General features: G+C 37.5%; 1 protein-coding gene across 2 annotated transcripts in view; it reads left to right on the forward strand.

The window, feature by feature from the left end:
- The window catches only part of LOC129788248 (uncharacterized), a 48,012-nt gene that overhangs the window by 28,205 nt on the left and 2,264 nt on the right, over positions 1–17,543 (forward strand). Inside the window, exons 8-14 of one of the 2 annotated variants that reach the window (XM_055824275.1) lie at positions 2,695–2,766; positions 12,869–13,014; positions 14,835–15,007; positions 15,088–15,286; positions 15,515–16,152; positions 16,226–16,818; positions 17,267–17,465. In XM_055824275.1, coding sequence (XP_055680250.1) covers positions 2,695–2,766; positions 12,869–13,014; positions 14,835–15,007; positions 15,088–15,286; positions 15,515–16,152; positions 16,226–16,818; positions 17,267–17,465 — 2,020 coding nt within the window. The remainder of the gene's footprint in view (positions 1–2,694; positions 2,767–12,868; positions 13,015–14,834; positions 15,008–15,087; positions 15,287–15,514; positions 16,153–16,225; positions 16,819–17,266; positions 17,466–17,543) is intronic. The other variant, XM_055824276.1, reaches the window with a different exon arrangement.

The raw sequence follows: 17,543 nt of genomic DNA on the forward strand, positions 1-17,543 counted from the left end.
GGTCCATATCAATTTAGCATACTTTCACGAAGTTTGCCAAATTGACGGGATTGAATTTAATAATAAAATTTCTAAAAATTGCAAGAACTTTCTATTAATATTCAATGATCGTGCAATTTTTGGCTTTGATTTGAGAATGATGCCAAGTTGATGTGAAAAAGTGTTTGTTTTATTGTTCAACCTCGACGTGATTCGAAGGAAATCCAACGAGAGTCGTCACAATGGTCAATGGTGTTATATTTTAATTTTTGTATCTGTCGTTTTTTTTTTCCTTACAAAATGTAGTGATCATTACTTCAGAATCTCACTGACTTGTTGTCCAATTTCCCGTCCGTGGCACACAAAAGGCTCACAGCTTCGGAGTTAATAAATTAAACAATAATTTCGTTGGCTGTTGCAAGAATCTTTTTTTTTCTCCTTCTTGAGGTGTCCACAACGTGACGAATAATGGTGGAAGTGAAATTTGTGCTTCGTGCACTTTACGACGTGTAACATGTGTGATACACCGCAAGATACTCTGCTAAGACATTGAAATAATTTTACAGTAAATACCACGAGGAGTTGGAGATAAAAGCAGAAAAGTGAAAAGTGTTTGTATCAAAAACAAACAATTATTCTTACTTTTTTCTTCCTCGCTATTTGATTTGATATATGTGGTCATACTTACCTTTTCTAAGGCGCAATTGTCTTGAGAAATTCATTCCCTTATCTCTTACATGCGTTCCACCTTTTCATGCTACCCATTTGCTATATAATGTCTCCCACGAGTAAAATGCAATATTTGATTACTATTTATTTTCTCTTCACTTTATGCTAACAATGTTTCTTGTGGTTGTTTAACTGTCGAAGAAGTTCATTTGGACAATGTTTAATTTATTTAGCGCCAATGTTTTTGTAAAGCCTAAGAAAAATCTAACAGATAATATAATATTTATGTAGCAAGCAATGAATAGAATATTTTTTATTTTAGTTTATGTCTTAAACTTTTATTTAAAATTTTTCCATTTATCTTTTTATTCTTTTTCATAATTATATAAATTAAATTTTTTAAAAGCCTCAAAAGATTCTTGCGATTTATATATTTTTTAAACATGTAATTCTTTTGATGTATGCAACGATTAATTTATTGATTTCTTTAATTTTCATTTTAATTAAATTCCCCTCAATTTGACAAAAATCCTAATTTCTAGTGCCAGAATCAACTTTCTTCTCTTGCTCTTTCCCACCTGTGAGCTTTCGCCAGAAATTCATATACCGATTCTTCGACTTATCCTTATCTTTCGACTTTGACTTTCCGGTCACTCTTTGATCGCCATTTTCCACCTTTTCTGTCTTTTCTATATACTTCGGTGGTTCCATTTTTACTGGTTTGCTTTCAACATTTTCAATTTTCTTATCTGTATTACTATTTTCACGTGCTGGCTCTACGGGCTCCTCTTTTGGGCTTATTTTCTTGGTGTTCCCATTGTTTTCATCTACAAAATCTATCTTATCATCAGGCTCATCCATTAAATTCTCATTCGTGGTATCGGATTCGAGATTGGGTCTTGCACTAGATTGCTGATCGTAATCCACTTTGGCAGACATACTTCGCTGAAAGAGAACGGTGTACCCCTGTAGATTCGATGGGCTATTCCAGGTTCCGATATTATTGTATCCGTAGCTATTCCTTCTCTGTAGTACGGGTTTCAGTGGAACCTCCACAACAATGCTAGATTCGGCACTTTTCTTTGCATTTAGTGCCTTCATGGACTGCAGAAACTTCTTCAATGGATCTTCATCACTCAGTTGTTCCTCGAAATTCTTCTCACGCTCCAGTTTATCCTGCTCAGCTAGGGTATTTCGATACTTGAGCGCCATGACATGTCGTGAGGAGACAGGTGTTCCTGGAACACTCAAATCGAGATCCTTAAATTCCTCCAAATCAGCTTCCTGATCAATTCTGCTCTTCCCCGGAAGTGATCGTCGTGTGGCTGAGCCCCTCTGGAAGGGCGCCCCATTGGAATCTGCCAGGAATTTATATTTCGCATCTCTATTTCGATTAAACGATCTTCGGGCACCGCCTATTCTTGCATCGCGATCTCTAATGGCAAAACTGTGTTCACTCATTTTACACCTCACCCACAAATCATATGACACTCTCTTTTGATATTTTTTGGGGCCACTGCCTCAGTCCACTGCTAAGTTGAAATTGAACTGATGTGATATTGTGATTTATTTTCAAGACGAACGCTTCACATCGGACTTTTTATTTATATTTTAAATTATTATGAAAGAAGAAGATAAGATAGCGCTCACAATCTATACAATGACACATCGCGACACACACCTTTCCCCAGAGAGAACGCCTATATAGGCAAATATTTTTTCCCTCCTCTCTGGATTGCCTTTTGTCTATCCACACAGAATTTCCCCTCGCATGCTAAATGACATCAAAGGGATTCTCTCCATGCTCCTATGTGCTAATTTTACATGGTACATGTCCTTTTTGTCGAACAAGAGCCATGTATGTATATAGCGCAAGTGGATATTTTTATCTCAAATCACTTCTTTTCACGTCAAATTTACTGACGATATATCTTATCAGAATCACATGAATCGATGGCTTCATGAATGAATTAGCTTCTCACCCGATAAAAGGCTGTGTGGTATTATTTTGTTAATTTATTTTTCAATGTCTTCTTTTTTTTGCAGAAATTGAAGCCATTGAGGCTTGTAAATGGCTCCGGGCTGCTGGTTTTCCGCAATATGCTCAGATGTACGAAGGTAAGTCCGTCAATGATGCACATATTTACCCACAAATTACTGAATATTAATCATTTTCAAAACTTCCTCAATATAAAGTTTCATATCTTTGATCTTCCTTTTATTAAATTCAAGTTTTTAATACACCACACCATCTGTTTTGCGGGCAATTCTTTTTTCTTATATATAAACAATATTAAAGGTCCATGATTGCGTATGAGAATGATTAAAATGTCTGTGACGTTTAAGCATGTAATTGTTTTATAAATAAGGTAGTCAGAAATTATTAATTGGGCAGTTTTTATATATATTCATAAATGGTTATTCTAAAACGGAAATACATTGATGACCAAAAATATACAAAGAATAACAAAAGAAATTGAAATGTCTGAATAATTCAGTACATAATATCAATAAAATGTGACCTCTTTTATATCTATCATGTAGATTAAAGTGAAAATTGATAGTGAAATAGTCACGTACCCTAATTGGCATTACCTTTTATGGTTTTGAGGTGCAAAGAAATTGATCTCGTTGCATTACTCTCCATTTCTGCCATAATTGCGACATTTCCATAATTCAACACACAATTTCTCATCCAAATGATTTATTTTGTGTCCAAAATTGGTGTAATTAATTCAGTTGTGAATTTAAAATAAGTTCGAGACAATAGAAATTATTCACCATTTTTGCACACTTTACGAAAGTGAATCATCCAATTGATCTATTCTCTTTCCCATCTTGGGTACAATGTTTGAGATTTAGAAGGTGCAATAGAGCAAATACACTATCAAAGACAAATTAATGGCAAATCAACATAAAGGTGATTCAATTTCATTTCTACATATAGCACCACAGGGAGAGAGTAGAGCGAATTGAATAAACAAATTAGTTCCATGGAGTAATACATTATTAGATATGTGCTAAGTTTAAATACGCTCATAAAGCTAAAGTGCTTGCTATATTTGTGGTAAAGCCTTGTTGAATTGATTACTTTTAAGTAAGTGTGCAGCATTGTGGAAGGTGGTTTATATGGAACTCGTGTAATAGTTTCTTTTTAATTTAGCATTGAAAAATATGCTCCTTGTCCATTTTGAGCTTCATTGAAATCATAATATGTATTAAATTTCGGACATCGAACGGTCCATTGTTAGTGAATCACTTTGGGAAAATTGAATTTCTCGGGAAACATTGTTCGGGTAAATTTTCTAAGGAATATCGCGACGAGGGAAATTAGGCCACAGAGCAGATTTTTAATTTCACAGAACAAAATGCTATTTTTCCCGGGTGGATATTTTAACCTCATTCGCATGGCTGTGTTGGTGGTTCGATTGAACTTTTAGCTGTAACCCATTTTTAAGCCTTCATGATGAATGGGTGCAAGAAAAAGGAAAATTTTGCTGAGAAGGCAAAATTTTATTATATGATTAAAAAGCAAGTTTTGGATTAATTGCGAAAGAATAAATTAAATAATATTATATGCAACATAAATGATTCATAACCCTATGATGGAGGTTCTCACGTAAATTTCTAGGTACCTGTCTGATGGGTTTTGTGAGGGCAATGATTCCGTGGAAGATTTAAATCGAGTTTCAAGAGATTGTCCATCGGAGAATGTGAGATATTTTTGATAGAATTTTAATTTGAGAAAAAGGCCTCCAATAAGAAGTTTTTTTTGCTGTTCCATCACATGATTCCTTCTTTATATATTCCATTTACAACTCTATACTCTACACAACTAATCAACTAGTTGCACCACTTTATATTTCTTCCATTTAGAGTCTCAGAAGTCTCTCGATAATCGGATTACAATGAGAACTTATATATTTTTTTGTTGTTGTAAAAATAAAGGAGCAACAAAAAATGAACTCTTTGTCATGCAAAAGCCATTTATTCACGGTGAAATTGTGAATTTTCACTCACATTCCAAAACGCAATGTCCAACAGAGTGACGAAAGTGATCCCAAAGAGATCACACAACTTTGCGCGCAGAGGTCATTTGGAGCCGTGTTAAGCGTGTGACGCGGTGCGCCGCAATAAGTGAGTTACATTATATTGAGATGTAATCTCTGAATTCATGTTGTGACGATTTTTGGCCCGTAGGCCTTCGTCCCTGTTGCCCCAAATGTCCTCATGAGAAAAAGAAGGTGGTTAGAGGTAAAATCTTCTTTAATTAGTCATCTAAAATCTCTTAGCGGCTACATAATTGGTGATACGTCTTTATACATCCTTCTACACCGCGGGGGGGGGGGGGTTCTTGGCGTGTAGATTCCCTCTCTGGCTTCTCAGACCGCGCTTTGGTCCTCACTGGCGTCTGTTTTCGTCCTATCGTGGGATTTGGCGCGTTGATCACCTCCTGGGATTCTTAGGCACGTCAAATAGTCCTGTAGGGCTTCTTTAGGACATCTTCTTTCAGATGGGAAGCTTGTAGGACTCTCCTTGTGTGCATAAGGTCTCTCAATCGACCTTCTTCTGCCTGGAGACGGCAGGAACATCACATCTGCCTGGAGACGGCAGGAATTCTCACATCTGCCTGGAGACGGCAGGAATTCTCGCATCTGCCTGGAGGCGGCAGGAATCCTCATTACATCTGCCTGGGGGCGGCAGGAATTCTCTCTTCTACAGAGATTCTGACTTCGGCTTGGAGATGACATTCTATCCGCTTTGCTGGTCCACCTTGATGGGTCTTCGGCATGCGAGAGGGCAGGAATGATGTCTTCTACCCGTAGGGGAGGCAGGAATGATGTCTTCTGCCAGATGGTGTCATCTCCAATAGTCCACCTCCGATGAGAGTTGGAATTGAAGTGTGTCGATGAGCTTCACTCTCGCTCTTTTATAGTGTTTTCTGGTATATTTGTGAGGTTAGGTTCACTTGGGTCATTTTGGCGCCTTTCATCCAACTGCGGCGAAATGACTTTTCATAATTTGGCGGTTATTTTAACGGACGCCACCGCGTGATAATTTTAGCTATTTCTTTAGCTTTTATTTCTTCTCAAAATCGTAACATTCTCCCCTACTAATTCCGATCGTCCCGATCGGTTATAAATCTTCTGAATAGTCTGAATTTTTCATCTTTTTGGATGACGTCATTTAGCTTCTCCTGTGTCGATTTAGAGAAGAGTAAAAGAGTCCTTCCTCGTAATTTATTTAAATTCTCTACAGTTCATCCTTCTTGTTATACCAGGACGACTGGAGTCCGCTTTGGGCTCTACAGTGTGAACTGGAGCTTTCTTTTAACTTTCTAATCTACTTCATCTGCTCTTACTGGGGTAAAACACCGCACCGGGAGCTCTATTAGGGGGCGTACGATGAGCCAAATAAGTGTTATAGAACACAAATGCTGATTCCTAGGGCTGTATTACATCATGGCCTCCTTACATCAGCTGGAGCTGCTTCCGTGATCCGGAAATGGATAATGCTTCTCATTGGCAGCTTCCGAGAGTACTGCGACTGCTATTGCATGCAAATCGTTAGTAACTTCTATCCTACTAACTTCTCCTATGTGAACAATGGGCTTGTTCATGGATGCACAATTTAGCATTACGCTATGCTCTGCTTAAGAGCTTAAAATGGAAGGGGAGTAAAACTCGACCACTTCATGACCATCTTCATAGCACGCGCGGGAGGCGAATAGGGGTGGTTTGGGATCCAGTGTCTTCTATCTGTAAATCTCAATTCCGCCAGAGTCCTTTGGAGGTTCTAGAATTTGGGTGCTTGTCCGCTGTAGTGTTCTGTGGTTCAACTTCAGGGGGCTTTTTTGCAACTCAAAATTCCAGGGTTCCTCTGCTCCTCGTCGTCGTGTTTGGTGCAAATCTCCGTGGCAGGATTTTTTTCTAATCCTGACGAATATGGTGCAGCAAATGGTGGTCAATGAAACAACTCATCCTTGGGGAGATTTGCTCAATCTCACGAGTTGTGGATTTTTCTCGACCGCAATGTGCGGGAGATAGTGGAAGTGGCGCAGATACGAGGGAATTTCCGTAGGGATACATCCTCTGCGATGGAGTCCTAGCTTCAACATCTTCCTGCGACTTTCTCTACGCGAATTTCCATTCAATCTGGGCAGACTGATTCGCGGAGCCTTCTTTTCTCTTCCTCTTTAGCATATTGGATTTAAAATAAATGCAATTGCTTAATTTCCTCATAAGTGTCTCCTCAATCTCATAAGGAAGGGCGAAATTTCGGGTCCCTGCTTTTGAGGATGTGGGTGAGTCCTCCGGGAGCCCGACATCCCACTTCTGACACCATTGTGACGAATTTTGGCCCGTAGGCCTTCGTCCCTGTTGCCCCAAATGTCCTCATGAGAAAAAGAAGGTGGTTAGAGGTAAAATCTTCTTTAATTAGTCATCTAAAATCTCTTAGCGGCTACATAATTGGTGATACGTCTTTATACATCCTTCTACACCGCGGGGGGGGGGGGGGGTTCTTGGCGTGTAGATTCCCTCTCTGGCTTCTCAGACCGCGCTTTGGTCCTCACTGGCGTCTGTTTTCGTCCTATCGTGGGATTTGGCGCGTTGATCACCTCCTGGGATTCTTAGGCACGTCAAATAGTCCTGTAGGGCTTCTTTAGGACATCTTCTTTCAGATGGGAAGCTTGTAGGACTCTCCTTGTGTGCATAAGGTCTCTCAATCGACCTTCTTCTGCCTGGAGACGGCAGGAACATCACATCTGCCTGGAGACGGCAGGAATTCTCACATCTGCCTGGAGACGGCAGGAATTCTCGCATCTGCCTGGAGGCGGCAGGAATCCTCATTACATCTGCCTGGGGGCGGCAGGAATTCTCTCTTCTACAGAGATTCTGACTTCGGCTTGGAGATGACATTCTATCCGCTTTGCTGGTCCACCTTGATGGGTCTTCGGCATGCGAGAGGGCAGGAATGATGTCTTCTACCCGTAGGGGAGGCAGGAATGATGTCTTCTGCCAGATGGTGTCATCTCCAATAGTCCACCTCCGATGAGAGTTGGAATTGAAGTGTGTCGATGAGCTTCACTCTCGCTCTTTTATAGTGTTTTCTGGTATATTTGTGAGGTTAGGTTCACTTGGGTCATTTTGGCGCCTTTCATCCAACTGCGGCGAAATGACTTTTCATAATTTGGCGGTTATTTTAACGGACGCCACCGCGTGATAATTTTAGCTATTTCTTTAGCTTTTATTTCTTCTCAAAATCGTAACAATGTATACCGGAAGTACTTCAGACTAATTTGTATTCTATTTAGTTGGTGACTTTTTGTTCATCGCAGAATACATCTAGGGTTGTCGATTTAATGGAAAAACATATTATCTGCGTGTTGAAAGTGTATGTTGCATATATCATGGATTTCCAATAAATTTATTCCTGTCCCAAGTGTCTCGATCTCGAAACTTGCGTGCATTGCCCACGAGTTGCACCGTGATGGGTGTGCGTTGAAGAGAATGAATCACGACATTTTCTCCTATGTATTGTAAAATTTATTCAAAAAGCTGAACTTCTTTCAGTGCCTCAGTTCATGTTTTGTATACCACCATATGGATATGTAAATGAGTTGATATATTTCCCACACAGTCAAAGTGATATTATTTACCACATAAAATCCATAATTGATACATACTTTCATCTTCACTTTTATATGCGTTTTACCATTGCACTTCGTGCCACCATTTCTTTTCTCAGCGACCAATACATTAAACGATCAATGATCCGTGCGCGATTGCTCTGTGGAAAGCACAGTAGTTAGGAAAAGTTTTAAAACACGAAAAAAAAGAGAAGAAAAGCCAGTTTTCTTAAGAAATGATAAAGAAATTTTTTTAAAAAAACCTGATAGGGAAAAGTGAATTCACTGAACTAATTAATTAAATTAAAAAACTATTTGAAATCGCTAAATTGTTTTTACTGGTTTTGACTAAACGTGCTCATATTACAATATGCTACATTTATAAAGTAGTTTTGATAAACTCTCTATTCTCTACAATTCTCTAGAATTGTTGAAATTGTAATATTCTTGAGAAGATTGTGAAATATTTTAAAGCCTTTAGATTAATCTGATGAAACCTAAATTTAGCTTAGCTAATAAATACTCTTTCTGTTCCAATTCTCATGTAAGATGGTGTAAACTTCTTTTCACTTTATTCTTATGCTGAGGTTATTGCATTTCGTGGTGGAAATCGCCTTTTTGCCGATCGCGCGCACAGTCAAAGGCTTTTCAAACGGATCGTCGATCGCCAAACGCAACTCAACACTGCATTCAGTGAGTTTTTGGCTCTCGCGCGAGATCAATCGCGATTTCTCCGTGTGCTCCTCCGACATTTCGCTATAATCCCTTACAATTGCTCTATTGATTGGCCGGCTCCCCATGTTACACAGCTGGAGAGTAGGTGATGAATTAATTTGAATTCAATTGAAATGCAAGAGTTCCGTCCAACAGCAGGAGAAAAAAGACCTTTCAAGTTTGATGGTGAGAGTGAATGATTTAGAGAAAAAAAAACGAGTATATAGCATTTCTCTCTAAACTATTCAATTTATTCAATGCGCAGAGGAATTCATTGACTTGATGCATTTCATCTGTAGGCAACAATACATTCAATATTGCTATATTTATTTGAAATCATTTTGAGACACTATAGCAGACAGAACTTTGTGCAAAAGAGTCGGGGAAATATTTATCGATATTGTAATATAGAGAACGTGGAATCAATATTTAAATCATACTCGTGCATACAATGTGGCTATAACAGCAACATCTTCCGAGAAGACTCTCACATCTTTCAACAGTGAGGCTGAACAGGAAAATTAGCAGTTTGTATAAGTTTTGTGTGAATTTACCCCCACGACCGCAATCTGCAACATTGTGACCCAACTTTTAATTTCCGGGGCAACCAAGAGACAGAGAATATGTGTACGTAATGAAAATTTCTATACCTACTAAAATGGTATCTCTCAAACAATGCTTATATGGAGCATTTTCATGCGACATACCTCATATGCTATGTACCATACTTATATGTATGTTTATGTTTGTCCTATTAATATCATGAGAGCAGTCTCTGTGTGACAAACCAACCCTTTTGCTGTATTTCGCCATCACCTGGCTCATCAGGCCTCCGCCTCCGTGCACGCCTCGTAAAATGTCCCATGAGAATGAAGGCTACATCCTCGTTCTCATCCATTCTCTGCGGTATTAAACTTTAAGGGATATTTCATAATGTGCAATTTTAATGAATGTATGTGGAGAAGAGTCCAATGGGTTATTTCTGTTCTCAATGTTCTCCGATGGCATTTATTGACTCTATCGTCCCATCTGCAATGCAGAAAGGACTTTTACTATTCAAATGATGAGGGAAAAGTTTACGCAAACCGGATAGTTTCTGGAGTTAATTCAAAGCAGATTGTTATTGTAGTAAAACCATAAATATGTATGTAACAGTTCGCAAAATGAAACCTTAGTCATTAATAGTTATTAAGGAGGAATGGAGGTGTAGTGAAAAAAAAAGAACTTTCTAATAAGTTCTTTTAAAACAATCTTTTCGTATAAAATTTCTCGTTTAATTTTTAAAGAAGCCTTCTAATGAAAATGTTGTGGACTTTTATTGATTGTTAACGACCTATTTTTGCCATAAATGTCATCACCTCTATGTTCGGTGTATTCTTTTGATGCTCTATGAATGAAATATTCTACATGTCACATTTTATTATGAGAGAAAAAATCAGGTTGAATATTATATATTTTTTTGAACTTTGAGTTATTAAATGTTCCGAGAAAAAGAAAACTAACCCAAGAACTAACCCGTATGTCACACATTTGTGGTATTTTCTTTTACAAACCAAAAGAACTCAAGTAAAACAGATCAGTGAAACTAGTGTAAATATATCATTTCCATACAGAATGAAAAGTTCTCCAAACACATTTTTTTGACAAAAAGAAAATTCTGGGGCACTCTTCAAAGGAGCGAGAAAACATATTATCATAATGAATAAAGTCCCATTTGACATGTGTGCGCGATATTTTAACCCACTTCTGCCCATAGTGAATTATTTCGAATATTCTTATTATAGTTAAAGGAGTTTGCTATATGGTGTCATATATTTTAGAAAATTTCTCTTGCAACTTTCACGCGTTCGTCGACACCCATAAGAGATTTTCATCTAATATTAGAATGGATTCTCTTCAACGTTTTTGCTATATAGAATTTTATACGCATTCCACAAAATCAACACGCACTTTTCATTACGTCATACACTGCACATTTCTATACCGCAGTTTATTGCACGATATGGGCTATTTATGAAATTTCCGCAAAATATCATCACATTAATTTTATTTATAAATTGAAAAACCATTCAAGAAAAATATTGATTTGAGCTCTACAATGTTGTGTACTTTAACGTCTCTATAGACGTTCCAGTTCCTTTTCCAATTTCATCAAAATCTCAATATTGCTTCGCATTTTGAGTGAATCAACGTCATTGCAATAAATAAAATGAAGGAAAATGCAAATCTGTCCTTATGAATGTTATTGAAGAAAAAAAGTACCTCTGCTTGTGGTTTTAAAATATTCAATTTGGTGTAAAAAAAAAGAGCAATGAAGGAAAATGCGGAAATTGCATTTTCTCAAATACGTTGAAACATCTCCGCTAAATGAATAAAGATAATAAATTTATCCTATACAGTCGATGTATAAATTATTTTTCCTTCTTTTATGCTCGCAATGTGTATTAATAGCTACTGAAGCGTTTCAGTGGTGGTGTTTTTTTTTTTGGGAGGCATCATTTCATCAATTTTGCCAGACAATTTGGCTCCCTTTACGCCATAAAATTAAAGAATGTAAAACAATTTCCAGTTTAATTTGAGGCTTTCCCTTGGTAAGAGGAATGCTTGGAAAATTTTAGCGCCTCAAGAATGCCCTTAATGGTATTTTCTTTTTAATATCTGAGACTAAATACAAGCATTATATCATAAAAGACATGTTTTTTCTTAAATTTCTATATAGAAAATATTTTTTTTTAAAGAAGCGAATTTAAATATTTTTACCTGCACGTTTGTAACAAACATACTGTACCTGACTATTTAATTTTTTTTGGGATGATATATCAGTGCCAACATTTGGACATTCTACTTCACTCACGTGCCAAGAAAATTCTTTAGAAATAACCTGATTGCGGTGTCCAATATCTTCTGAACTTATTTTATTTTGGACTAAAATAAAATTTGCCTAAATCGTCTAAACTTCTTTTTTTTTGCAAATTTTTGCTCATGGCGCTTTATGGGAGGTTATTTGTTAATGCTGAAATAGTAAAATTCCCACAAAATGTTTTTAAACAGTCATGCTCAGGCCATTTGCCTTTTTTTCCTCCAAGGCTACACCAGTGAGCGATCTATTATTTTCGTATTAACGATTGTTGCAGACTTAATGAGAACAGTCTTGTATAATTGAAATTAAATTGATTTGGTGGCCTCACGTTTAGGAAGTGAAGAATCCTTTAGACAACAAAACGTTTCAAATTTCACGCAAATATATTTGTTGGGGTATTTGTGTAGGCGGACGCAGCTATCCCACTGAGTGAGTGAGGATGAATTAATGAAAAAGTGACTAGATTAAATTATCGTGAGAATATTTTCATTTCGTAATAGAATATTTCTCATTTTCATGTGAAATATATCAGTGGAACTAATTTAGAATGCGGAGGCAGTTTTTTTTGCTTTGCCTTACGAGTGCATAAATTGGGAGGTATCGCTGCTGAAGTGTTGCATTGTATCAAAATATAAAATAGAACATCGAGAAATGTCTTGATGATTAATGTTGCGATTAACTTTTTTCTTGCATTCTGTCTTAACACTGTAGCATACAGAACTCTTTCAAACATAAATTCTTTGTCCTTAATTCTATGCTCTTTCGGACTGAAAATATTTTGCAATAAAGAATTAATTTTAAAACTAAGAAACTGCTATTATTTAACCACAAAATAATGCCTAAGGAAACAAATAAGATAAATTATCAATTTATCTTCTTTCATCTTAACGACTTTGAGTGAAATGTTGAAAATTTTAAACTCCTCTCTCTCTCTACTCAAGATTACTGATAAACCTTAATTTTTTTGTTGTCTCTCAGATCATTAATATTTTTCCTGCTGTTTGTCTCCCTTCCAGATCTTCAGTTTCCCATAGATTTAAGCAACGTGGCACAAGATCATCCCTTCCTGGAAAATGATCCCCTGCAGTCACTCTACCGGCGACTCGTGGCTCTAAACCGCTGTGCTACTATGCGACTGGATGGAACACACAAACATGGAACTGTAAGTTAAATTTTTTTTTTGCTGTTCCTCTCTTCAATCCACCTTCATCTTCGCTGTCTCTTTCTTTGTTCATCAAATTCCACAAAAGTGTTGGAATATGGTACTCATTCTTTCGTCGTCTTTCTATGTCAGCCAAATGCGATTTGAGGGAATTGGGTCATTGTCCATCTGCTTCTATGCTCAATATGTAATTTTAGTGAAATTGAAAAGTTAACGCGTGGGCTTTAAGCGCAATTACACAGTTTCGTGGTTGTTGCTATCGTCATCTATTTATTTTAAATCCAAAAATGTTTATCACCGGCCGAGAGCGTTTTGTTTTATTGATTATGTTTTGGCTCCTTCCTTGCTCAAGAACATTTATAAATTTTCCCGCAGTGTGAGAGAAATTCTCGAAGGCCTTTACACCAGGTTGGGCTATTAATAGAAATTTCATACTAAAATAGTCAAAGGATTTATTTCCCCGATGATTGTCCTTCCACTCAGGTTAATTTACATTTAAATATCTCCTCGCTATAAATGATTTTTCTCATTCTGCCTGCATTTCTCTCTAATGAAAAATTGATTTTTTTTCAATACCTATAGTTGAATTCTTTTGTATGTTCTTTTTGTACCTTGAAAAAGGATTTGATATATTTTTTTTGTTTTTACCTGTTTATTTAGAAAGACTTCAACATTTATTTTAGGATCTCAAGCTTTAGAACTATTATTTAGTAGATCTACTATCTGATTTAAATAAATTTAATGTAATAAGGGACGTTCATAAATATAAAAGATTCAAGAAAATGATTATCTAGAATCAGTCAAAAGTTTTATAAGTAAGTACTTTTTAATTAATTCCCTGGTTTACAAAACTTAGAACAAATTTTAGTTTAGTAGGGGTAGGGGCTTATGTAAAGGGTTACGGAAAAGCTAAGAAAATGCATTTCTCAGCAAAATAGCGAGCAAATGGCCCATGAGAAAGTTGTAGGACTAAAAACTCCCTAAAGTCTATTTAAAATTTTCAGTCATAAATAATAAAAGCATTGGCACTCTAAAGAATATTTATCCACTTCACCCCATTCTCCCATATACGCAGTGAGCTTTTGCATTAGAGACTCATAAACTCTATGGGAGATATTTAAAATTTATTGAAGTTAATCGTCTTTTGCGGCAATGTTGTAAGTTTTGCTACAAAATGAATCAACATCTTTGTGGATTAAATTCCAACATTCTCCAAGAGACACTTTTTGTAGGTAGTATTGTAGATAATGAATATATATCATTTCTACGACTATGAGTATGCATCATCACTTTTTTGACGGCATATACATATAATATTTCAGTGTATTCATATGTAAATTGCTGTAATGCTATTTGCACGGTGGATTTCGATTATAAACACCCAGTGTGAGACGTATTAAGTTCATTATTAAGTCGTGTCTATCGTGCCACCTCTTGCCCTCCCCTTGGTGTACCTGCTTCTGCTCCATCATCTTTTGTTGGCACTCCGCATGGCGTGCAGATTCTTTCACTGGCAAACCATCATCAAGTCTAATAAGGCATTGTGTGACGAACGACGATTGCTCCAGGTCATTCTTCTCTTTGGAAATATATCCATTGCCCACGAAATGCCTTTTGGAGTTACTTTCATAGGCGGGGATGTGGATGGCGCGAAAGAGAGAGAGTGTGAAAAGTGTTTTGATCCCTCTGCAATAAAGCACTCACGTGTGTCTGAGGTATTTTGTGCCTCCACAGTGACACTATAATTATCAAATAAAGACACGATGAAAGTAGAATGTGCACGATTTATACAGTGGAAACTCTTTCATGTTTTTCCCCAGCAGAATGACGACTCTGATGACGATAGTTGCGCATTGAGTGAGAATTGGACGTTCCAGCCGCAGAGTAGGAGGTGGTCGCGTGTGGGTGAAATGGATATGCCGCCACCACCGGTTAAAGGTGACAAGAACAAGGATAAGCTCAACATTTCTTCGCGAGAATCCTCGCCGGAAAGGTACAAAATTTTCCCTGCAGTTGCGCGAGAGTTCGTTTGAAAGTCGTTTCAACATATTTTCAAATTTATTTTCACTTCAGCACGGACGCATTTGATTACTGTGGTGGACCACAGAGTGGTGGATTCAGTGACCAAGAAATGATCCAGTCAAAGTTCCGTAGAACAGGTAGTGAGAGACTCAGAGATGGCGCCAAAGCTTTCCTACGGCGTGTTGAATCCATCAAGTCGAAGCGCAGAAAACGCCAAAATAAGGAGGGTGTTATAATCAGCGGGCCACAGGTTTGTGTCTCAATTAAATGTAGTATTCTACTTGTAGAAGTAATATATTTTCTCTCAGAGCTCGAGTTGTATTCGGAATGGCACGTCCTGTTATAACAAGCTCTTAAAGCTCTTTATATATAATTTTTCAAATATATAATGTGCAAAAATGCAACAAAATTATCAAAGAGCTTTAAATTAAATAATTTTATTATAAAAAAACTCTTAAAAATACTTTTTTCCTAATAGGTGCTGGACTTCAGCCAAATGAACCAGAAGATGAGTGATTTGAAGTGCGTGGATGTTTTCTCGCATCCATGCTCACCAGTACCAACTAGTCCAACCGTCATGTCTCCCAAGCATCTCTTTGTTAATACCAATGAACTACGGTTGCCCTTCACGGATCCCAATCGTCTCAGCCCTAAGCATGCTATGGGCAAGAAAACTCATCACTACCGTTCACTATCAAATCGCACGAGTCCTCTACCCTTTATGGGACAAACTTCATCTAAATCTGGGGATGATTCATCGTCATATTGTAGCGATACCAACAGTCAGGATTCAGTTACAATTCGCGTGGGCAGGAAGAAACCAAACAGAGCTCGTCGCTTCTTCCAGCGTGGCAGTAAAGTTGAAGATGCAGGAGCTTTGTCGGATTCTGAGTGTCATCCTGGGAAGAATAAATACTTCAAGGATACCTCCGTGTCGGGGAAGGAGAGTAAATCTTCTAAACTAGCACGTGGGGGTTCACTGAATCTCGGCAAAGAGTCTGATAAATATCGGGATGCCTTCCAGAAGAGGAGTTTGCGATCCCGAAGTACAATTCGGAAACAGGAACGTAAAACTGATAGCGACAGCAAGGATGAAGAAGTAATTTTGAGGTCAAAGTATGTAGAATTTCATTTAAATTTTTTTTTATTAAGGATTTTTTCTTAAGAATTTTTTTTAATGTCCTTTCAGTCGAGGCCCAGTTGTTCGGTGGCACAGCTTTCAAACGGCTGAAAAGCCCGAAATGAAGTCCCTTTTGCGACCACTCTCATCCCAACCTTCGAAGAAGAGGGAGAGCGGTATTCAATTTGCTGCTCTATCCTGCGGTCAATTCCAGGTCATCAGGAAGTTGGCCCTAGTCACACTTACTGGTCACATGGAACGGTACTGCCCCACACATCGTACGGGGTGGAATTGGGAGTTACCAAAGTTCATCAAGAAAATCAAAACGCCCGACTACAAGGATAAGAAAGTCTTTGGTGTACCACTACTGCTGGTACTCCAACGTACCGGACATAGCCTCCCGACGCCAATTCAGCAGGCTCTGAAGTGGCTGAAGGCTAATGCTCTCGACCAAGTGGGTTTGTTCCGAAAGTCCGGGGTGAAGAGTCGCATCTTCAAGATAAAGGGAATGGTGGAAAATGCAAAGGAGTCCGAATTGGTGACACTATTTGATGGGCAACAGGCTTATGATGTGGCAGACATGGTTAAGCAGTACTTTAGAGAACTACCGGAGTCACTGCTGACCAGTAAAATGTCGGAGACGTTTATTGCAATCTTTCAGCGTAAGTTATTTACTAATTCTACTTTTTACTTAATTATTTTGTTGCTTTAAATGTTTTATCAAAAGGTTCTATTAATTTTATAAATTAATTTTTAATTTGCCCAGCAAAACTAAGAATTAATATAAAAGCTAGAATTTTTTTTCAAGATTCTCAAATTGTTATGAATATTCTCAACCTGAATTTTTATTTAATCTAGAAAAAAGTAAATGAAGAAAAACTTTAAATATTAAAGAGAACAACATAATAAACCAAAAGCAATTAAATAAATTGATATTTCTTTAATTTAAATTCGCTATCAAATTAACGAAAGAACATAAATCACATAAATACAACTTGTACAAGAAATCCTCACAAAGAGCAATTTAAATGTATTTTTCGCAGGGAAAAAAGGCAAAAGAGAGGCATCCGTAAAAATGCGCGCTATAATGAGTTAAATTGATATTTTCAGACTTACCCCCAGAAGTGCGTCCCGACGCCGTGCAATATGCTGTACTCTTGCTGCCTGATGAAAATAGAGAGGTGCTCTACACCCTAATTGTCTTCTTGAATCAAGTGTCTGAGTGTTCCATGTTCAATCAAATGACTGCGAATAATTTAGCTGTGTGTCTGGCACCATCAATTTTCCACGGCGGTATCATCAGTCCCAGGTATAATGGAGAGCTTCTCGCATCAGTGCCATATCCTCTCTTAAAAGCACTTTCCTTTCTAACATGACTTTTTGTTTG

The sequence above is a fragment of the Lutzomyia longipalpis genome, chromosome 1, assembly GCF_024334085.1.
Source record: "Lutzomyia longipalpis isolate SR_M1_2022 chromosome 1, ASM2433408v1".
Lineage (NCBI taxonomy): Eukaryota > Metazoa > Arthropoda > Insecta > Diptera > Psychodidae > Lutzomyia > Lutzomyia longipalpis.